This window comes from Hyaloscypha bicolor (assembly GCF_002865645.1).
Source record: "Hyaloscypha bicolor E unplaced genomic scaffold K444scaffold_162, whole genome shotgun sequence".
Taxonomy (NCBI): domain Eukaryota; kingdom Fungi; phylum Ascomycota; class Leotiomycetes; order Helotiales; family Hyaloscyphaceae; genus Hyaloscypha; species Hyaloscypha bicolor.
In genome coordinates, this window is record NW_020194664.1 from 223,584 (window position 1) to 245,622 (window position 22,039).

Here is a 22,039-nt window from a genome sequence, read left to right on the forward strand (position 1 = left end):
ACATAAAGCCCCGGGATGTGCTCGTCTACAAGGGGACTTACGGACATTGGAATCAGTCAAGATTGGTCAGAGGCTATATTGAAAGTGACGTCACGGGACGTCAGCTTACTAATTTCTCCATTTCTGCACGTTAGCTGATTTGTCATGGGCATTACCTGACAAATCAAGCTACCATGTATATATATGCCCCCAAATCCTTGGTTTAAAGGGCCAGCTGCTATTGTCAATAAATGTCCATTTCAACAGGCTAGTTGCGAACCACAATTAGACAAGCACCCATAACTCCCAGATATTGTGCCCCGGAGGTTGCAGAGTGGGACCCAAGAAACTCCTCGTCCAACATCTAATCGTTTGGCTGCATTTTTCTCGAAATGTTTATAACAATGTGAGGCTTCAGCATCAATCAACTGTTCCAGCATCTTGAGGCTCGTGGCACCACTCCACGAATTACAAAATGAATCAAGCTGGAGTCCAATCCTGGTGTGACTTTGCCTGGCCCAACGCAATCCCCTCTGGACCTCTGCTATGGATTCAGAAGATGATGAGATTTGAGAAAGGTGAGCGCTAGGCTGCTTAAAAGCTCTCGGATCGCATCTAGGACTAAACTGAAGATGGCGCAATTAGCTATGTTGGACAGTGCTGTAATACTTCTGTTGGCTCACCACAGACTGTAGAATCACCCTCGATGAAGCTCGCTGCCCTGGCTGCACCTGTTGAAAATAGCCACCCTCTTTCTATTCTAGACGCCCGACTGTAGGAACTCTTGGCATTGGCCATACTGCCTTTGCGACCCCCACGGGCTCAGTAGAGTACGTATTACCGCACCATAACCAAGTTCAAAAAAAACAAAAAAGCTCCAGCGGGTGATCTTAAACAGCGACAGCACGAGCTGCGAGTAAAAAGATGAAAAATCTCGTGTCCTACAGGCTAGAGGCAACTTGTCCTTTGATCGAATCCGCGTGTTCGCTTAAGCCCCTGACGGGTCCAATGAGGCGAGCTGTGGTGAAGACACAGATTTGGACCCACGTACACGCTTTCGTATGTTGACTTCTCCCTAGAAATTTCGAACCCAATTTCATTCTTGAAAAAGAATCTTTGAGTCTGAGCAATTATTATCTCTAAGAAAGAAGATGCCGGACATAGTGTGGGGCACCTGCGGTGTGCGAGTCCCTTAACGACGTATCGAAAAGCATAGGAATGCAATGAAACCCGGCTCCCCAGTCACACTATTCTCAAATAAATTCCATCACAACGTTACATATATAAGGTCTGATGCCCTGGCCAAACAGGGGTTAATATCAGGTAGGTTAGTTGGCAACTGACAGTTCCAGCTCCCAAGCTTTCGACGGCGTCTACATTAACGGTTCAATCTTCACGGGCGGCAACCCACTCACTCCATTTGACTCCTTTATTCTCTCTGATTTCAATACTACCTTCGTGGAAGCGAATCCTACTACCCTTGGTATGCCATTCATGCTGAACGGAATCAGTGGCCGAGGATGAAACTGGAATTCGAAGCACCGAGGACAGATAAGCGCGCGGTGGGATGTTGCTCGCGGGGTCGTAAGGCCGCATACACCCATTGCTTGGAGCTTTGAATCGAATACCGATCAGGGAACCTAATTCAGCATGGAGCTGATGAAGGACGGTGCAGTTATTTTCCAACCCCGGACAAATGGAGCAAATGCGACGGATTGGGAGAGAAATGGGTCGATTGGCCTGAGGAGCGAATGCCGTGTCCATCTTATTCTAGTTAAACGCGAAAACCTATTGATTCATGGTTACAAGTTACGGGTGATGTTTTGCAGATGATAGATTCGAACTCTGGTAAAGTAAGGAGGGTTGAGATTGACTTTACGAAGTCGGTGTAATGGTTGCGTGCTAGTAAGAATTCCAATATCAGAGGCTTCGTAGGAATTGATTCTGGGGACTTGGTTGATGGGAACCAATACGTTGACTTGAGTTCTGGGAGCCACGGGAGTTGGCGAACTGATGTCTTAGAGGAATGCAATAATTTGGTGGTTGGATTCTGTCGGAGCGCGGTTGCGACAAATTTGACCCTTTGGTGTACGGGAATCAGGCGGTGGAAATGTAGAATATTTAATATGCGGTTCTCAATGCTGTGCTGCTAGATAATCACAAACATGGGATAATACTCTTCCTCGTTGAAGAAAGGGGCATTATGTGATGGCGTGACACGGGCAACCTCCCTGAGGAGGTCCTCCCCAAGTCACTTGCCCACCTAGCATTCACGCATCAATGTTGACTACCCTGCCCGTTTCGTCAATCTCCACCTTGGTTTTCTTAGTACTCTCCTTTCTCGGATTATCCGCGTTGAAGATATCATGCATCTCTTCCAACGTCTTGCCCGCCGTCTCTACAAAGAAGAAGTAGATAATAACCAATTCGACGACAATCCAAACAATATAGACCAAGTACAACTTCCACCCAATCTTGGCAATACCGACACTGATGCCGTAAGTATTTACCACCATAGCAACGTTGAGGAAGAGGAAGTTGAGTCCAGAGCCTTTGGCACGGGTGCGGTTCTCGAGGCACTCAACTGCATATAGAGTCTGCAGTGGGGTAAAACCCCAGGCAAAGACGACACCGAAGAGGAAAATAGAGACGATGACGCCGTAGGACAGGTTGGGGTGGGTTTCGGAGGCAGCGGTGAAGGCAGTAAGGAGAACGTAGGCGACGAGGCCCATACCAAGGCCTGCCAGCATCATTACACGACGGCCGAGTTTATCTAGCAAAGTGGCACCGTAGACAGCGCCCATCATTGAGAAGATCGGGTTAATGGCGTTGATCAGGAGTTGTTTGTTGGTGCTTGTGATGCCTGCGTTCTTAATCATTTCAGGCTGTAGAACGGTTAGAAAGTAAACTCCACTACATAAAGAGGATAATACCATGAAGTAATTGACGACATTATTTCCTGACCATTGCCCAAAGAAAGACATGCCGATAACCATGTACAATCGATATCGTGCTGCTCTGGTGTTGACCAACTCGCTGAAGTCCCACCACGGATTCTCGTTTCGCGTGAGAGCCATTTTCTCAATAATTTCATGGTACTGGAGTTGAACAACAGGAGAGTGCTCATCGCCCTCACCGTGGTACTTTGCGAAAATCGCAAGAGCCTCCTCTCGACGGTCGTGGGCAATGAGCCAACGGGGTGATTCGGGGAAGAAGAGGATGAGCACCATAACGATTGAAGGTAGACCGGCCTGCACAATGGTTGGGATTCTCCAAGCCCAGGACGTTTCGATGTTCCTATTTTGTGAGAAACAGTATGTAGAGTTGGCATGGGACATACTTACTTCTGGCAGCCATACGTAGTCCAACCGGCAAGAATATTTCCAACCCACCAGAAGTTGTTGTACCTAAATTAAATGAGTCTCGGGTCTTAAAAGAGGTGTTTTCGGGTAAACATACATCCCAGCCATTGTACCGCGATATGCAGGGTGAGCAAGCTCAACGGTGTATGCTGGTCCTGCTGCAGAAGCCAGAGATGCGCCGAGACCAAGGATAAATCGGCCACCGATGAATTGCCCTCTCCCGTTGGCAGATGCTTGAACAGCGGTTCCAACTAGGACAATGAAACATCCAACGAAGATGCACACCCGTCTCCCGTATCCATCTGCCAAGATGCCACAGAAAGGGAAAGCTGCGATTTGGCCCAGATTATAGATGATGAAGATGACTCCAGTGCTGGAACCGGCACCGTTAAGACCAAAAGTCGTTTGGTAAGGCGTCATGGCATTCAGGCTTCCCATGAGGGAACCATCTGTGAAGGGTTAGTCAAGAAAGGTGCGAGGGCGTCGGGGATCTTACCAAAGCCGTTCATCGTTGAGATCAAGTACCCGACAGACATGATGAAGCAAAGCTTCAACATATTCTTAGAAAGTAGATTCGGTTTCTGTGTAGCAAGAGCGGCAGCAAGGGCCACCGACGCAGCCTGAACCTCGATAACCTTGCCCGTGGCATACTTCTCGTCAACAACTGGGGCTTGATCAACACCGGCAGACTTTTCATGGTGCTCGGCACCTGTCGTATCAGTCTTGAGAGTCGACATGATGAACTCCTCCTGTAGGGTTTTGACCTTGAAAGGAAATGAAGATAAGGTGAATGTGATACTGCTGTCAACTCAAGCCAACAGTGCGGGTCCTTTCTCCTTTATACCTAACCATGTTGGTTCCCATGGGGCAGCCCCCAGGATCTCCTCACCTCCAACTCTGGAAGCGCTCCACTTGCAACAACGGAGCTCGTCCCAAGTCGGGGTCGAGCATCCGAAGAAATTATCGGCATTTGACGGCAATTTGGTGTCCTCTTGGAACTTGGAAGTGCAGAGAGTTTGAGACGCAGCAAATTGTGTGTGGCTGATAATTAGGGATTTGCTTGGTCGATATGGGCCGGCTGAAGCCCATGCTGGTGCCATGGCAGGGCGAGAGATCCGACCATCGATTGATCTGGAGCCGTGAAAGCTTAAAAACATGTGCAAGTTCGCGAAAGGTATCCACAGTTGCTGACTTGGAATCGCCTCAAGACCCTGGTGCCATGCAGAATTCAGCCTCGGCACACATTACATTGGGGGTCAACCTGTGACCTGTCCACTTCTCTTCCCATTCCATTTCCTGGCTTCATCGGATCAACCCCATCCATGGGAGACAAGAAGGCCCCTCAGCATTTCAAAATTACTTGTATGGTGCGAACGTTACCCAGATCGCCCAGACACAGGAAACGGTTGACAACCCTCAACGGCTGTGGCAGATCTTGGTCCGTTTCATCACGTCAGTGGAGGCGGAGGAGGCTTGAGCCGGATGCCAGACTGCCAGCCTCCAACACCAAAAGCCGGCAGTATGAATGATCCGGTTGGGCATCTCAACGAGATTTTGGTCCAGGGGGAGGGTGGAGGGTGGACTTCGGCACTCTGCGGGGAAGTGCTGTGGGGTACCTGTACTCGTACTACAGTACAAGCATGTAACTGCGAGTCATGTTTCTCGAGATGTGCTTGATACGAGGTTGCACACGAAAAGTGCTGCCCTTCAAGGCCGCGAGAGGCGCAATAGAGCGACCCCTATGCCGGCGCTGCTACTAGAAAGGCTCCTGGTATCTATGGGAGTGGGTCAAAATCTATCTGTGTACTGTACATTCAGGTGCTGATTCTGGAGCAGTGGCACACCGCTTGTGATGCGATCCATATTCGCCGAATCAGCGCAAAACTTTCCGTCAAAACTTTATCCTCAATTGTGGGAAATCATTCTCCCGAACCACCGAGTTGCAACTTGCAAGAGATCGCCTCCAAGCCAAGCAATTAATGGAACCCACTGAGGCGCGCGCCCATCGCGAGGCGCCTTTTCAAGGATCAGTGTCTGACAGTCTCCCCGAGACCCCCACCCTTCCTGCGCTTCCCCGATCAGCCCCGGCAGACGACCACCGCCAAGGATCTCAACTTCCTGGACCCATAGAAATCACTATGGGGCAACTTCAAACCGGCGAACACGGAGAACTTCCGAGGACTGAAGAAGGTCCTCATGGCTTCGTCCACATCAATCTGAAAACTGGAAATCAACAGAACGATCGAACCTCCCTTACATCTTCAGATGATCTCAAAATGACGGAGACACATACTTTTCCCAAAGGTCTTCCAGACTGGAGTAACTTGGAGGTGATCCATAAGAACGCGCTTCCTCCACGAGCCTCTTTCCATCTCTACGACAATGAGGCCAACGCACTGGCACGTGATACGACGAAATCTAGGTCCCTCTCTCTTTCTGGGACTTGGAAATTCAGTCTTGCGAAAAGTCCATTCGATGCACCTCCAGATTTCTTCGAAAAGAAATTTGATGCACAAAAATGGGGAAAGATCGAAGTTCCTGGGATGTGGCAGCTACAAGGCTATGGGAAAGGGCCTCAGTATGTCGCCATACCGGATTGAAGGCGGTGACTGATTTCCCAGATATACGAATGTGATCTACCCCTTCCCGGTTGATCCTCCTCACGTTCCGTATGACGACAATGAGACTGGGAGCTATATTCGTACTTTCGCAGTCCCCAAAGCTTTTAAGGGTGATCAGCTGAGGTTGAGATTCGAGGGGGTTGATTCTTCGTTCCATGTCTGGATGAACGGAAAAGAAGTTGGGTATTCCCAAGGGTCGAGAAGTCCTTCCGAGTTTGACATCACCGCTTTAGTGGATGTCGATGGGGAGAATACTCTGGCTGTGCAGGTGTACCAATTCTGTGATGGTAGCTATATCGAGGACCAAGTAAGTGGTGCGGAAATTGTGAGCAGCTCAAATTGGTACTGACTGCATTTCAGGATCAATGGTGGTTGAGTGGTATCTTCCGGGATGTGAATCTGCTGGCATTCCCCAAAGTGCATTTCCAGGACTTCAAGATTCAAACTCTCCTTGACTCAAAGTACGAAGATGCAACTCTTTCAGTGGAGGTAGATCTGAACACCAAGTCAGACGTCAATCTCAAGCTACTCGATGCCACCGGAACAACTGTTGTCTCTGCATCACAGTCTGCAAGTCCCAGCACAGCATTCAGTTTTCTAATTAAGAATCCTAACAAATGGACGGCGGAAACGCCTTATCTCCACCAACTCGTGCTTTCAACATCCGACTGCACAGTCCAGCAACGAGTTGGCTTCCGTAACTCTGAACTGAAGAACGGCGTCTTTTTGGTGAACGGAAAACCAGTCAAATTCCGGGGTGTCAACCGCCACGAGCACCACCCAGATCACGGTCGATCTGTCCCCTACGAATTTCTTGTCAAAGACCTCCTCCTGATGAAAACACACAACATCAACGCCATTCGGACATCTCACCAGATTAACGATCCTCGCTTGTACGATCTCGCCGACGAACTTGGGTTATGGGTCATGGACGAATGCGACCTTGAATGCCACGGATTCGGTGAAGTTGACATCACTTCACTACCCGCTGAGCACAGGAACTTGTCTGACATCGACAAGGTGAAACACAGAATCAGGTCTCCAGCACGATGGACATCCGATAACCCAGCCTGGGAAGAGGCGTATATTGATCGAGCACGACAAGCGATCTACAGAGACAAGAACCACGCTTGTGTGATCATGTGGTCTCTTGGCAACGAGTCGTTCTACGGGAGAAATCACCAGAAGATGTACGACTTTATCAAAGCGTATGATCCGACAAGGTTGATTCATTATGAAGGAGATTATGATGCGCAGACTGTCGATATTTATAGTCGTATGTATACATCTGCCGAGGATATCATCAAGTTTGCGACGGAGAGTGAGACGTGGGAAAAGCCGTTGGTTATGTGTGAGTATGAGCATGCGATGGGGAATGGGCCGGGAAATATCAAGGAGTACATTGATGCTTTCTACAAGTACCCGAGATTGATGGGTGGGTTTGTTTGGGAGTGGGCGAATCATGTGAATTTGAACTCGGCTCTTGGATAAACCTGACTAACGTATTTCAGGGATTGAGGACAAAGTCTGCAGACGGAGAAGAGTATATGGCATACGGCGGAGACTTCGGCGACGAACCAAACGATGGCAACTTCGTCATGGATGGACTTCTCTTCTCAAACCATACCCCAGCCCCCGGTCTCATCGAGTATAGTAAAGCTATCGAGCCAGTTCAAGTTTTGGGAGGTTCAAAAGACAAAGTCAAGATCATTAACCGATACGACTTCGCAACTCTAGATCACCTGAAATGCGAGTGGAGCCTAGTTTCCGATGGCTCAAAGAAGGTTGGAAAAGAGGTCAAGATTCCAAAGGGTATTGAAATCCATGCGCATGAGGTCCCTCCCACTAATGTTTCACAGGAGTGCAGCCCGGGGAAATTGCGGAACTTCCAATCGAAGGTCTCTCTGAGATACCATCAGGGGAATCCTACCTCGAACTAAACTTCACCCTCCTTGCCTCAACAAACTGGGCCAGAGCAGGCCATACCCTAGCCTTCGGCCAGATCCCCCTCTCCAAGCCCGAGACCCTCACCACGCTGAAAGGCTCCCCCTCTGCACCCGTCGTGAAGCAGCTCAGCCCCCAAATACTCGAGATTGCCTCCTCAGCCGCGCAATGGAAATTCAACGTCGTGCACGGAACCCTAATCTCCTGGATCCACGACGGATCCGAGTTAATCCATACCCCTCCCATCCTAGACTTCTACCGCGCTCAAACCGACAATGATCTGCCCTCTGTGTTTGGAAAAGATTGGACGGGGTATCGACTACATCAAACGAAATCCCATGTTCGATCAGTCTCGTGGACACCGGGCCCCGCCGGTCTTGTTGTGGTTGTGAGCGCGAGAATCGCGCCGCCTGTGTTAGAATGGAGTGTGGACTGCACGTTCACTTATACGTTCACGGATAAGCATTTGTCTATCAAGGTGAAAGGCAAACTCCGCGGTGATAGTGTTCCCAGCACATTTGCAAGGATTGGACTCACGCTCGGACTGAACGGAGTTGAGAGTGCAAGTTGGTTTGGACGGGGACCGGGGGAATCGTACAGAGATAAGAAGCTCTCTCAGAAGCTTGGGAACTACAGTCTATCTGTTGACGAGCTGTTTACGGATTATGAGTTTCCTCAAGAAACGGCTAACCGGACTGATACGCGATGGGTTAGTTTGGATGGAAAGGATGGGAAGAAGTTGCTGAAAGCGAGTTTTGGGGAGCTGGAAGAGGCCAGTTTCACTGCTTTACACTATACGGCGAGTGATATCGATGCAGCTAAGCATCCTTATGAGTTGCATAAGAAGAAGAAGGACGAGACAATTGTTAGGCTGGACTGGGCACACCACGGACTGGGAACCGGGGCTTGTGGACCGGCAACTTTGCCGGATTATCAGTTGAAGGCCGGGGGCTTTGAGTATGAGGTTTTACTGGAGTAAACTCACAGATATCTTTATTTAAAAGTATGAATTGATATCATTTCGCCGGTATTTCAGACTTTGATCTCGCTTTGCTGTACATGCACCCCATGAAACCCCAACCCAACAACACCATTCACCTCCGCCCTCGCCATTTCTTTCATCGTCTTCGCGTCCAACACCAGCAGAAAACTTCTCTCCTTCCCCACCGCCTTTCCGTCAAGCACAACACTCATCAAGACTCCATCATCCTCCCCGTCTCCGGCGGGATTGGCAACGAAAATCGCCTCGCCAGGTGTGCATCCGCGGTCATCCCAGAACAGAGCTTCACCAGTCCTGGTATCCGTCTTACATATCCCATCCAAAAAGCTCGAGTACCCTCTATTCACCACCCCATACACATACCGATGCTGCCTTGTAACAAACTTCGGATTGATAGTGGGTAGTTCTCCGACTTTCGACTTCTCCACTGTCAATTCCAACTTTGCTTTCCTGGCCTCCTTAGAAGAAGAATGGCTTGATCGTTTCAGCGGTTTCGCTGGGATGTTCTCAAGTCGATACCTCGCCAATCTCGGCGTCGATGTCTGCCCGAACTTAGCATCAAAGGAAACAGAATTCTTCCCCTCACTGGTCAAATTCTCATAATAAAACTTATGCAACACATCCAAATTCTCGAACTCGATTAATTCCGCCAAGATATCCATGTCTTCTTCATCATTCGTTTCCTGCCAAGCATTGATGGAGTGGAAGGAAAACGCAGCTGGGGATTCGAATTCCGCGATCAGGCCGTGGCCATGGCGACGGTCGATAACGTACCAGTGTGTGAGGTTGGATGGGGAGAACGGGGAGATAGCTTCGAGGATATTCTGCTCGATGGGGATCTTGAGGCCGTTTTTTTCGTACCGTGAGGACCATATTGCCAAAGTGACATAATCCTCACTTAAGAAAAAGGAATGAATGTATGCTGCCTTGGACGGGAAGGTGGCAAGGATCTCAGTTTCGCCAGTGGAAGCCGAGGTGCGAAAAATTCGGTATGTTGCATGGAGACCGAGCTCGAGGTTGTAGTTGAAGACGTCTCCCGTCAAGGGGTCGGTTTGTGAATGAGCGCCTGAAAGGGGACCTTTGAGACGGGAATGCAGTGATTTTTGGGAGGAGGTGGCAAGGGGTTCGAGGGTTTGGGGATCGAGTTGTTTGAAACGGGCGCTGTCGGTGCCTGTCCAGAGATTTTTGATGCCTATATTTGGCGAATGGCCGATTTCTCTTTTTGAAGGTGGAAGAGAAGGGAGGCCGGGCATGTCTGGTCTGAGTGTCACGGCCACGTTGACCAAGCTCGGATCATTACTCTCTTTACTTGGTGCTGGGCGGAAGATACTCAACACCTATTGCCTGGTTAACGTTTCACCCTGAGTGTGCGAGCAGATGAACGCAGCTCTTACCTTCCCAAAAATACCAACACAAGGATCCCGTCTTTGCCCAAAGGTAATCCCACCAACGCTCCCCGCCTTCCTCGCCCTGTCAATCAAAGCGTCGTTCGCTTTCCTAGAATTATAAACCACTCTCGTAGTTCCATCTTCCTCCGCGATTATCTCGAATCGATACGTCTGACCGAAGCCATCGAACCAGTGGGAACACGAGAACTTGCCAACTTTGTAGCTTGAGGGCCCTGTGCGGTACAGGACTCCTGCCGCGTAAGCGGGGATGGAGCCAGTGATTGGGAGGGAGGTGGGGTCATGTTGTTCGTGAAGGGTTTGGAACTGTCAAAATTAGTTGAGAGGTGACGGTTGGGAGAAGGGAGGTTTACTCCGGCCTCGTTGGGCCAGTCAAGGATTGGTGGTCTGGATTCTGCTTGGGAAGCCATAAGGTCCCCTTTCTCTATGAGTTTGAAGGTGTGTTGATTTTTGAGAGCTGGAAGAGTTGGCACCGGGAGTTAGATTTCAATGTCAGCTCAGAACCAAATGAGTATCATGCAGCAAACACCTTCAACCGATGGCTGATAATACTCTGTGGGTTAGAGATGTGAATTGAACTTTATATTTCGGTTCTCATGTTGATGGCTACGTGCATCTCACTTGGAATGAAGACGCTGGTGAAGTTTTGGAGGTGAGAAGCGAGTGCGAGTCTGACAGTCCACTCCGGCCCCAGTTCCTCCGACCTTCGAAGACCATTCCAAAGAAGGGACAAGAAACAACTTCAAGGGCTGGATTTCGTACCAACTAGTGAAATATACGGCCGTAAGGTTTGTCTACCGCAGAAGCTCGGGAATTGCCTGTGGCCAGGAAGGAACACGCCCCCGTTATCTGCACGCAACGTCATAAAATTGTGAACCGGCGTGTATAATAGTCGGAGTCTGGAACAACTCGAGACAGCAAAGGTGGGATAGTAATACGGATCGCAGAAAGTCCATACTTGTACGGCCGTAAAATGAACCTCAATGGTGTCACGTGCTCTAGGGAACTGGTCCGCTTGGAAGAACACCTAGGGCCTCGTTAAAGGTTAGAAAGTCGGGTCCAGACCCCTCTGTAACTGCGGCCGTATAGATGTGGAATCTCACTTCTGTGCGTAGCCATTCTCGGTGCCCACCGAGCTCAGCAAGAGAGTTCAATGTCTTCATATTTTAAACATATACCCACATCACTCTTTTTTCTCCATCTTCACCCTTTTCCTAAACCTCTTCAACTTCCCCTTAATCAGCGCCGCGACTTTTAACCTCACAGACCTGACATCCCACTGATCCGCCTCATCAACAGCCACGAACCTCCTCACCAACAAATTGAAGATGAAGCCAAAGCTGAGAGCCATCACCGTACTCGTGAGGATGATAACATTATACGGCATGCTGAAATCCGGGGTAGGGAGAGGAAGTAGAAGGGAAGTGGTGCGTATCGAGACATTGCCGATTGTGATGACTGCTGGCGCGACGTCAAAGCCGCGGTTGGCATCTGGTGGGTATTCGGTGTAGCGTAGGATTGCTTTCTCGAAGTCGTAGGTGAGGACGACAGTTGAGTTCGCCGGGATGAGAATCCGGATTTCAAGTTGGGTTCCGCGTTTACGGTCGAGCGCGGGACGGTAGTACATTTCTTGAATGACATCTTGGTGGGTGTCTAGCCCGTTGATCTTGGCATTTAGGGTGTGGAGGTAGAGCTTCATGAACCAGGGTAAGGATTCCATGTAGATGAAGTCGACTGCTTCGGTAAGAGAGGGGTTGGTAAGTATGGCCTGGACACCGCCTCGTTCTTGACCGTAGCCAATGAATGATCGCTCGGCGTACAACAAAGGTTGCTCGAGAGGTGCTTTTTCTGAGATCTCTTGCTGTGGAAGAACCAACTCAAAGTCCTTCTCGGAATCCAGATGGTAGCACCTCATAAACCCACTCGAATCCTTGTGCTCGTGTGATCCTTCCGAGGAAAACACTTGGCGTGCATGTGGGACACTGATGCACACTGGATCGATTCCATCAGTTGCCAAGGGGCAAGCTCCCTTCAATGGATGCCCAAATATCTGTGAAAGAGTCCATTCTTCTTCCCGAGCCGCCGTGTCCAAAGGGTAGCAAGTATCTTCAGTGTGATATGGCTTTGATGTATCGCATTTAAGCTCCTCGTTCGGCACAGGCCGAGGGATGGGATTGTCTCTGGGTCGCTTCGACCTCTGAATATCCAGAACCATATCGATTGTCTGCGTGATCTGCAGCTGGCAATCGTTCGATGCAAGAGGACAGATTGGTCTGACATCAATTGACATGCTCTGCCAACTTGCATCAAATAGCTTGTGTCCATCCAACAAGCTCGATATCCCGGCTTTCCCCTTACAAGGCAACAGCTTCAGGAAAGGGGTCAAGTTCTCTGTACACACCACTTCTCTCGGCAACGTCCCATGAAGAAGATGTAGGCTCTCGAAGGTGGAGTTCTTGTGGTCACCCGAGGGCTGGAATGACATAATAGGCCTTGTAGTTCGTGTCGAATCGATGAAATTCAGAGAGGCGCAAAAGAGGCCAGAGAGTGCATTCGTCAAGGTAAGCCATCTTCCATCAGCCCTACAATAGTTAGCTAATCACCAGCAAAAGTAATTGGAGAACGTACACCTCGTCAGTCTCAGCTTCGACCCAAGCCCATAATTCCACGCCCGTTCCTCCCTCCCGAGCACCTCCCCAAGGTCTCGCGCCCCAGCTCTCAGCATCCCACCTCCCTAGACTAAACCTCAGATGCAATTCCCTCGTATTTGCATGCTGCAGAATCTGCCCCAATGACCTCGGAAAATATCTAAAGTTTTGCTGCTCAAAAGACGCCAGCGTTGTATTAGACTGGAAGTTAAAGGAAGCAAGAAGAAGTGATGGATGGAGAGGTTTGAGGAGGAGCTGCTCGTGGTAATCGGAGGAAGCGAGGGTAAAGGAGAGGCAGCTGAGGCACAGCAGTAAGGAGTGGAATTGACGCATGGCTGCCAGCGCCGAGGGGTGTTATAAGCAGCTCATTTGAAATGTGTTTGTTGTGGTGTTCAAAAGGGGACAGGTTGAAGCTTGAAGCTCGAATTTTAGCGCGGCTTTGAAAGGCGCGGCTGCGAACAAACTTCTCAGCCGCGTCTGGTCTTCAACCTCGCATCAACAACCTCATCGCAACATCGCAAGAAGCTGCACCCAAGATGGCGGCGGAACAGAGGAAGCTTCTAGGTAGGAATACATCTTTGTATATGCCCTGTGCAAGCTAACATCCCCCAGAACAGCTCATGGGCGCCGGTGCCTCCTCCCGCGCCGCCCAACTCTCCATTACCGACCCCAAAGTCTGCCGTTCATTCCTCGCCGGCACCTGCCCACATGACCTCTTTACAAACACCAAGCAAGATCTCGGTCCCTGCCCAAAAGTCCACAGTGAACCCCTGAAAACCGAGTACGAGGCCGCAGATGCAGCACAGAAACAGAAATGGGGATTCGAATACGACTACATGCGCGACCTGCAAAAGTACATCGACGAATGCAATCGCCGCATTGATGTTGCCCAGAGGAGATTAGAGAAGACGCCAGATGAAATTCGGCAGACGAATGCGCTGCTCAAGCAAATTGGGGATTTGGGTAAGAGTATCGAGACGGGACTGATGGAGATCCAGGTTTTAGGGGAGGAGAGCCAGGTTTCGCGGGCGTACGAGGAGTTCTTTCGGATTCGGCAGGCGATGCAGACGAAGGGGGATAAGGAGAGGGAGTTGAAGGCGCTGAGTGATACGTCTGGTCCGTCTGGTCATCAGAAGTTGCAGGTTTGCGATGTTTGTGGTGCTTATTTGAGTCGCCTGGATAACGATCGACGGCTGGCGGATCACTTTTATGGGAAGATGCATTTGGGGTATGCTCAGATGCGGAAGACATTTGAGGCGTTCCCGAAGGAGTTGAGAAATAGAAGAGGACCCATGCCGAGCGAAGAGAGTGGAGAGGCGAGAGGTGGCTTCGATGGCGGGTATGGGGATGGAGGATATGGTGGGAGAGGATACGGAGGTAGAGGGGGAGGCAGAGGTGGCGGATTTAGAGGTGGTCGTGGAGGAGGATTCAGGGGACGATGGTAATGGATTCTATGACAACCTTGCATACCTTCTGGCGTTCAGGGCGGGATCATGGAATACTTGTATTATAAATGCCATCAAAATGAAACGAATTCAAGGCTTTTCACGAGGCCAAGCAAGAAATTGTGATGTCAATGTCGACAGGGTGGGAAATCTCAAGATCAGTATTTATTCAGAAACCCAACTCGAAATTATTATTGAGCTTTTTTGAAGACAAAACAACGCAGCCAATGCATTTACTCAAGTCCGTAGACGAGTCTATCATCCCAACCCAACGCCATTCCTTGCCTGTACCCCCAATGCATGCGTTCAACTTTCCATTTTCTTCTCCTCGATTGGTGTAGCCATTTCCTCCGCCCAATCACCTGCAGGTTTATCCGGCGGCTTCACTTGCTCCTGCTCCGCTGCGGTAGTCGCAGCCTCAGTAGAAGATTCCGTTGCCTTGGCAGATGTAAAAACTTTAGCAGGAGTCTCGGTATAAGTGTCGCTTGCCTTGACAAGTGTAGGAGGCTTCGCAGGAGTCGGGAGTGAAGGGAAGTCCTCTGTGGTCGGGACAGTATTCGGTGTCTTGCCACCACGCCCACCTCTGCCGCCTCGTCCACGGCCTCGAATCTCGAATGTGCCTCTGCCTCTGCTAGATTGTGTCTCCGTAGCTGGTGCCTCTTCATCGCCGTCTGTAGCATATCGACTGCCAGCCAATCCACCACCTCTGCCTCGAACAACGCCTCCGTGGCCACCTCGTACATACTCGGAACTCCGCCCCTTCCTATCCACAATATCGCTCTCCACTTTCTCACTGTCCCATTCCCGTCCTCCCTGAGCCTTCATCTTCCGCTCGCGATTCTTCGCCCTCTCCATCTCCATAACTCGTTCGTTTCTCTTCTCTACAACAGCTCTCTCTCTTCTCTCCTTCGCCAACTCCTTTTCTCGGTGTTGGAAGGCTGCTTGGTCTGCTTCGGAGAGACGATGTCGCTCGGCTTTTTGCGCGTTGAGGACGGCCATCTTCTCGAGCTTGAGGGTGAGTTCTTCTTCGGTTAGTTTCTTGTGTGCTGGGCCGCCTGTTGCTGAGCGGTCGCCTCTCACGGCTGGGGTTCGTGTGTTTGTAGGTTGAGGTAGAGATGGAGGTTCGGTGGTATTGGGAGTGGCATTTTGCGGCGCGGGGGCGGCGTTTGCGGTAGGTTGGATAGCGGGGTCAGAGGTAGAAGCCGATGTAGGCTGTGTGGATTCTGGAGCCGGGGCTTCAGAAGTAGTCGGCTCGGCCTTGGGCGCGTATCTCGAGGCATTCAAGCCGTTGTTTGCTGCTCCTCCTCCTCCACGCCCTCCTCTTTGTCGCCGCTCTTGTCCTTCTTTGCGTCCGTTCCTGTGCACGGGGTTTGTGCCGTTGCTTGGGACGTTTGCTGGCTTTTCCTCAATGACAGGAGCGGCTGGTGTCTCGTCAACTGTGAAGGTTGGGACAGATACTGGCTCGAACTCATCGGCAAAGAGGTCATCGTCCTCTCTTGACTGTGCAAATTCGTCCATTGCTTCTCCTTCTTGTCCGAGGCTGCAAGCTCTGCGATTGAGACGGAAACGTGACGGGGCCTGGAGGTTGGGAGGGAAGCTGGGACGAGATCTAGATCACGCTCTAGGAATCGTCCGAGGATGAGACGGTCGGAGGGGGGACTGCCTGGGGAGATGGGAGGAAATTCGGTGGTGATGTCTTTTTCAGACGGCTTTCGTCCTGGGATGTCAATTGGCCCGCTGGCTTGAGGACGCGATTCCATCTTGGGTTCAGGCCGGGCGGTGTGAAGTGGCAGAAAGAACCTTGGCTAGTGCAGGATTTTTGGTGGGAAGGCCCTGAACACCAGCCTAGCCAGCGCTCAGGCTTTGATTTCTAGGGCCCATCCATTACATGCTCGCCTGTAATTCACCAAAATTTAGGGAGTAAATCAGAATCAGTGAACAGCAGCGTACTGGCAATTGTCCACTGCCACATTCATCGAGAATCCCAAAGTTATATTAGACTATTCACATTATTTTCCTTTATCATCGTCCCTAAGAAGGTGAAAACCTCGGCCTGAAGGGATGTTTTTAGTCTGATGTATCAGTATGAGTTGGGTTTGAATCCGGCTCTGGCAAGCTGACAAGGAATACAGTTCTGCAATATCATGAGGAGCAGCTCTGACTAGAGAATTCGGCTTCTTATTTACTTGGCGCAATTTTGATATGTATCAAAAGTCCCGATCATAATGGCCTTGAAACACGTTCCTCTCTGTCCTCGCATATTTTCTCATCTAACTATCAATCCCAGTGCTCATTTTCCGCAATTTCTTGAAGTCTGGAGTTCCTAAGCCAGTCACTGGATCCCATCCAACTGTAGCAGCGAACCCTGAACCCGGAATTTGACCCTCACAGCCCAGTCCCTTCCCGTTCACAATATCGTTGAATGCCTGCGCATCCGCTGCTTTGCTATACAACCACGGGTTCAAGAGGCCAAACGGCAGAAGGCCATTCGAAATCCGATCACTGTTCAATAACGCAACGACAGCCGCGAATACTGGGCATGAAGCGCTGGTTCCGGACACGGGGACGTCATTGCCAGTCTGGATGGTGTGGAATGCCACCCCCTGGGCAGAAACATCAGGGTACGCTCGGCCAGATGCATTGAAGTACTTGGTATAGGCGGGGTCTGCGTGTTTGGTCAGGTAGGTATTGACTGCTGCGTCCTGGTACGCTGGTCTCGCGAAGTAATTTGAGAAGCCGCCGCCGGAGAAATTGACTGCTACCTCGGGGGCGACTTGGTATGTTGCTCCGACGGCTGTAACGAAGGGGCAGCCTCCTGGGAACATAGGGTTGTAGAGGAGTTTGTTGGGGTCGACTATGTTGCATTTGCTTTCGATGCCGTCGTCGCCGGAGGCAGCGAGGACTGTGGTCCCACGGGCTGCGATTTGCGCAAAGAGGTCGCAGACTGTGTTGGCGTAGTTCTTGGGAACGGTCCACTCCGCATCGCCGTAGGAGATAGAAATTGTTTGAGGGATATTGTCGAGTTTGAGGAGGTAGGTGAGGAACTCAAGGCACGGCTCGTTGTCGACTTCATTTTTTATATTCTCCGGGGGTCGTCCGCCTGTTGAGATGTAGACGGTTGGCGTAGGATAGGCTAACGAGAAACCGTATTGAATATCGAGGTTTGCTTCGTCGATGCTTCGTCGGTCTTTGACTTGCAGATTGGTGCCGTTGTTGATCAGCATTGTTGAGAAGTCAGAGCCGTTGGCGTTTGGTGAGTAGACCCCCAGAAATTGGGCCAGATCATCGTGTTGGGCATATTGTTCAATAAACCCGGCCAGAGCGAGCTGGTTCCCATTTCGGGCTGATGCCCTGAAGTGCTTGAACTTGTACAGGGCTTTGAGGCAATCGGGGGTGATGCTGCTATTGCAGGCGACAACGTCGAGTCCGTCGTGAACGTCACCGGACGAAGATTTGACTGCAGCTGGAACCGGGTAATTCTGAACGATTGTCGATCTCATTGCAGAAGGCGTGGAGAATTTGATGGTGGGAGCAGCTATGTCGATGTGAGCGTGCAGAGCATTGGGAAGACTGTAGGCCAAGGTGCGAGCAGTGAGCTTTCCAGTTGCTTTGTTCTCAAACAATTGGTATTCGGCCTGGAGAAGCTCTGCAGCATCTCCAATGGTTCCATCGATGATGACCCAATCATCCTCGATTGTCGCCTTCTCAGACACACCCTTTTCCTCCAGCCATTCCGCAACCATGTCATAAGACTGCGGTGAAGGCGCAAGCATGTCTCCGAGTTCCACGCGGCTAAGATGCCGACCATAATCTGGATGATCGGGGGTACTGACATCGAAAGCTTCTGATGGAAGGACCCCAGGTTTCGATTCTTGAGGTGGATCCGAAGCTTAAAGCTCTGGTCGCCATCAACTTGGCCACCAGCCTTGAGGGCCCATGGTTCAGGTGCTCCGGACAGTCGTTCGAACACTCGGTAGCTGCCGAGAGGTCCAGCCACTGCCGTCCCAACCAGCAACGAGAGGAAAGAAAGCTTCATGATGAACGAGTGGGAATGGGACCGAGTGTCCCGTGTGACAGCAGTGACAGCAGTGACAGCAGTGACTCGTGGGATTTTTCAACAAGACATAGGAGGTGGGAAATGGGGCACGTTTTATAGAGTGCGAACTTTCGCAAAGCATCTGTATCCTCCGTATCCGTACCTATACGGCGGGAGATGGCCAGATGCCGTACTCCAGAAAAGTTGATAGGCAGAGCAATCTGTGATCTTACCTGGATCTTGCCTGGCGTGGCAGATGATGCGGAGCACTTAGCCAGGGACAAGTTGCACACCTTCCACTTCCAAGCTAATTGGGGAACCTTAACCGCCCCGTGCCTGGCGGATCGACAGGCTGGCTAAATCGCGATAAATGGCGGTAAATGAAGACGGCCATCGCCATCTCGAAAGGCCAGGACAGGTGCTGCACAGCCACAGCACAGGATTGCGAAGATGCAGGCTCGGCAGTGTTGGGTGCTCGGCGTGGGATGCCGAGTCGGCCAGGGATGCGGTGGCTTGAAGGACCACGAAGATTGTGATGAGGTTGGAAGAGGGAAGGGCGTGTCGCGGTGAAGAAACCATAAAGATCAAGCGAGAGTACCGGTTGGTAAGCAAGTGGAAGCGGGAAAGCATCACGTGAGAGTGGAAGCGGAGCAAAGACAAAGAAAGGCGTCGGCAGTTTTAAGAGAGAATTGCAGAACGGTCGGCTTATGCATAAGTTTGCAAATTGAGGTCTCTTGGTCGAGAAACCTCATGCGCAACTTCACTTCGCTTGTGAGGTTGTCGGCAGTGGCCGCCGGCGACCCTGCAGCCCCTGGAATCCAGCTCGCTAACGAGTAAGTGAAGTGTTCATATAGGGGCAAGCTTCACGACAATTTCGGATTTCAAATTGATTAACGTTGCTAGTAGCATGAGCAAGCGGGGGTCTTATAACTAGGATGCATCAAAGAGACTCGTTTCCTTAATCAAGCATATCTCAGAAGCGGCTAGATGTTCGTATGGAGGGTCTGTCCAGTCGAGTTTGAAAATGGGGAACTTAAAGTATTTGGTAATAGGATTGAAGATCAGGCCGTGGCTATGTACGGCGTACCAGAGATGCCACGCTGCAGTCGCGAGGTGGTCATACATCTTTGGAGGACGCTGGGATTACGAGACTGCCGGCTAGCTGGAAAAGTGGGAGTGCCCGCCCTCCCCGATAGGGTTCGGTCTAGGGGGAAACGATGCGCGGCACGTTAGGATGACACTGAACCGGAAGTCTTTGATCTTGAAGAAGCTTGTTAGTTTGCTATTTCTATGGCGTGCAGTGGGTTAAGCAGCAGTGCGATCTTTCAATTTCCCTTGGACTGTGAGAATAACGGTCTCAGTGGTCAGGATTACTGAGAACAACATACGATTTTCACGTATTGACAGGTCATACCATGAAATAACCAGGTTTCAAGCGACTGAACACGCCTTCGGGATCATACTTTCTCTGAACCCCTTTCAGTCTCTCCGGGTTCTACTCTCCATACCCAGCAAACACGTCCTGACTGATATTCGCATAATTCCGGTATATATACTGATGGTGCAGGCCCATCTCTTTTGAAGCCGCCGTGATGTGATCAATAATATTCCTCTTTGCCGTCTCGCACGTAGGGTCATCTTCGCGGTTATTCCATTGAAAGTTAACCGTCAAAACTATTCTCCTTCATCAGCCTAACTTCTTGAAACATGGGTGCTGTGCATGGAATGAAAGAAAACTTACCAACTAAAGGCTAATCAGCCTCCGCGATTCTAAGACAGTTCCCACCGTTCTTTTGGAAGAAAGACATTTCTCGCGGTTGAGAGCGTCATGCCTGTGATGACGTTGTAAACGTGGCTGATGATTTCAGCCTCGGGGATGAAGATTTCCCAGAGCTTCATCAGTAGTTGCTCGTCTAACTTGAATGTTACGGTTGGCCAGGAGTTTCCGTTTCTGTCAGTACCTAAAGGAAGAGGTAGGCTAACTGTGGGGAGGAAGAGGAGAAGAGAAATAACGCACCGCAACCCAACCGGAAACAAACTATCCATCAATCTCCGCCGCAATACTACTCGAACTCCTGATCGTCATGAAATAGTAAATCGCCGGCAACTTGCTGAATTCCTCAAACACCTCCTGATACGGTTCTGGTTTTGAGTAAATCATGCCGTAGTTGAAGAAATAGGCTCCGGTATGAGGATTCTTGAAGAAAGAGGAGAGGAGTTGGGAGTTTTCAGCTCCTGGGGCGGATGATAGGGCGTGGTTGGAGAAAGCGTGGAGAACGGGATGAGGTGAGGAGCAGTAGCTGAGTGTGCTGCAGGTTGGGGAGAGGAGGATGCGGGAGAAGGTGTGAATTAGGCTTTTGATGGGGAGAGAGGTTTTTGATTAGAAGTGGAAAGGGGTGAGGAAGAGTGGAAGTTGCCTTTGAGGGAGACGAGATAGCTGGTAGAGATCGGGTGCTGAGGCTTGGTTGATGCTTCTGCGGTGCCGTTTGCGAGTACAACCTGAAAAGAACTTTGAATTTTTGTGGTCGGAATTTGGATTGGGGGCGGGCCTTACTTCGTAGTTCCGAATATTGTCTACTGCCCAGCCTTAATTACGTGAGAGGAGGAATATCCCACCTCTCTTGGATTAGATCCGGCCTTCTCAAAGGCGAAGGAGGTCTGGCTTACCACCCAAGGTAACCTCCAACGCCAGCAACAGTATCTCTTCTCCCAACAACAGTTCGATTAATTTGATCTAACAATTTATACACATCACCCCAGGAATTGGTAATTCCCACAATTGTCGTCTACATATCCTCTGAGATAAATACATCGTTGAGATACTTCATATCAAAGGCGATGCCTGCAGGAGCATTGGAGGCACCTGCAAACATGGAGTGGCCCCTGACTTGACGGCAAAGATGCAGTTATGTTGTCTGATGATGCGGATTGCTTCTACAGATTGAAAAGCATGACTAAGCTGAACGACACAGGCAGGAATTACTTCTTGTTGTTGTTGGGAGTAGTAGGAGTCCTGTAAGCTGGAGAGGGGTCTAGAGGGGTCGTGGTAGACGATGCTTCCGAGAGATGCTGTGAGAGAAGTACGCTGTGCCGTGAGGAAGAGGACTTCGAGAGATCAGGCAAACATACTGAATTATGGCAGTCAGAGTCCTTATCTTGTGTGGAGAGTGGACTTTATGCTTCAATTTGGGCGGAGACTAGGAGGATCGAATATGAGAGCACCAGGCCGAGGCCAGGAGGAGAGGGAAATCGAATGATCGTGCGCAGCCCAATGCTGCGCGAAAAAATACCTCGCAGAGCAATTTGTTGAGTGAACCGGGAGACATTAAAATAATCAAATGCGCTATGAGGGAAGGGAACGTCTTCCGGATGATAATTTTTATCCTTGGAACTCACCTCCGTACAGCTGTCCAATAACAACCCCTGTAGTGTATTCGGCTGTTGAAACCCCTCAATCTGGATATCCCGTGATTGAGTATGTACATTATAATTGAAGCACTTATGATATTGGAAGAAAAGCGTTGAACTTAAGAGCAAACTTCGAATGTGGTATTTATAGCAAGAAGTGGAATCCAGTAAGAGACTATCACGTGATTCA

The 22,039-nt window shown here is 50.3% G+C and overlaps 7 protein-coding genes across 7 annotated transcripts; 2 read left to right on the top strand and 5 right to left on the bottom strand.

The window, feature by feature from the left end:
* Positions 1–2,249: 2,249 nt before the first annotated feature.
* Positions 2,250–4,078, bottom strand: K444DRAFT_542057 (general substrate transporter; the record flags this gene model as incomplete). Its single annotated transcript, XM_024875848.1, has 5 exons — positions 2,250–2,864; positions 2,913–3,276; positions 3,324–3,386; positions 3,439–3,790; positions 3,838–4,078. The coding sequence occupies 5 exons, from the start codon at positions 4,076–4,078 to the stop codon at positions 2,250–2,252; spliced, it is 1,635 nt and encodes a 544-aa protein (XP_024730104.1).
* Positions 4,079–5,617: 1,539 nt separating this feature from the next.
* Positions 5,618–8,885, top strand: K444DRAFT_646884 (glycoside hydrolase family 2 protein; the record flags this gene model as incomplete). The annotated part of the gene is made up of 5 exons (XM_024885260.1): positions 5,618–5,919; positions 5,963–6,269; positions 6,323–7,426; positions 7,474–7,774; positions 7,822–8,885. The coding sequence occupies 5 exons, from the start codon at positions 5,618–5,620 to the stop codon at positions 8,883–8,885; spliced, it is 3,078 nt and encodes a 1,025-aa protein (XP_024730105.1).
* A 53-nt stretch (positions 8,886–8,938) lies between these two features.
* On the bottom strand, positions 8,939–10,722 carry K444DRAFT_646885 (dioxygenase; the record flags this gene model as incomplete). Its single annotated transcript, XM_024885261.1, has 3 exons — positions 8,939–10,243; positions 10,301–10,618; positions 10,666–10,722. The coding sequence occupies 3 exons, from the start codon at positions 10,720–10,722 to the stop codon at positions 8,939–8,941; spliced, it is 1,680 nt and encodes a 559-aa protein (XP_024730106.1).
* A 773-nt stretch (positions 10,723–11,495) lies between these two features.
* Positions 11,496–13,293, bottom strand: K444DRAFT_635602 (GPI transamidase-like protein component Gpi16; the record flags this gene model as incomplete). Its single annotated transcript, XM_024883888.1, has 2 exons — positions 11,496–12,894; positions 12,941–13,293. 2 exons carry the CDS (start codon positions 13,291–13,293, stop codon positions 11,496–11,498), a joined length of 1,752 nt encoding a protein of 583 aa, XP_024730107.1.
* Positions 13,294–13,366: 73 nt separating this feature from the next.
* On the top strand, positions 13,367–14,578 carry K444DRAFT_656112 (LUC7 protein). Its single transcript, XM_024886060.1, has 2 exons — positions 13,367–13,524; positions 13,573–14,578. The coding sequence occupies exons 1-2, from the start codon at positions 13,497–13,499 to the stop codon at positions 14,403–14,405; spliced, it is 861 nt and encodes a 286-aa protein (XP_024730108.1). The 5' UTR covers positions 13,367–13,496; the 3' UTR covers positions 14,406–14,578.
* A 133-nt stretch (positions 14,579–14,711) lies between these two features.
* K444DRAFT_542020 (uncharacterized protein) lies at positions 14,712–15,923 on the bottom strand (the record flags this gene model as incomplete). Its single annotated transcript, XM_024875844.1, has 2 exons — positions 14,712–14,795; positions 14,862–15,923. The coding sequence occupies 2 exons, from the start codon at positions 15,921–15,923 to the stop codon at positions 14,712–14,714; spliced, it is 1,146 nt and encodes a 381-aa protein (XP_024730109.1).
* Positions 15,924–16,388: 465 nt separating this feature from the next.
* Positions 16,389–18,441, bottom strand: K444DRAFT_656114 (subtilisin-like protein; the record flags this gene model as incomplete). Its single annotated transcript, XM_024886061.1, has 2 exons — positions 16,389–18,276; positions 18,327–18,441. The coding sequence occupies 2 exons, from the start codon at positions 18,439–18,441 to the stop codon at positions 16,676–16,678; spliced, it is 1,716 nt and encodes a 571-aa protein (XP_024730110.1). The 3' UTR covers positions 16,389–16,675.
* Between the last annotated feature and the right edge of the window lie 3,598 nt (positions 18,442–22,039).

Bases quoted from the DNA above. Each gene is read 5' to 3' on its own strand.
- K444DRAFT_656112 (XM_024886060.1), top strand. From the start codon at position 13,497: ATGGCGGCGGAACAGAGGAAGCTTCTAG. The intron at 13,525-13,572 runs GTAGGAATACAT...AACATCCCCCAG, and splicing joins GGAACAGAGGAAGCTTCTAG to AACAGCTCATGGGCGCCGGT.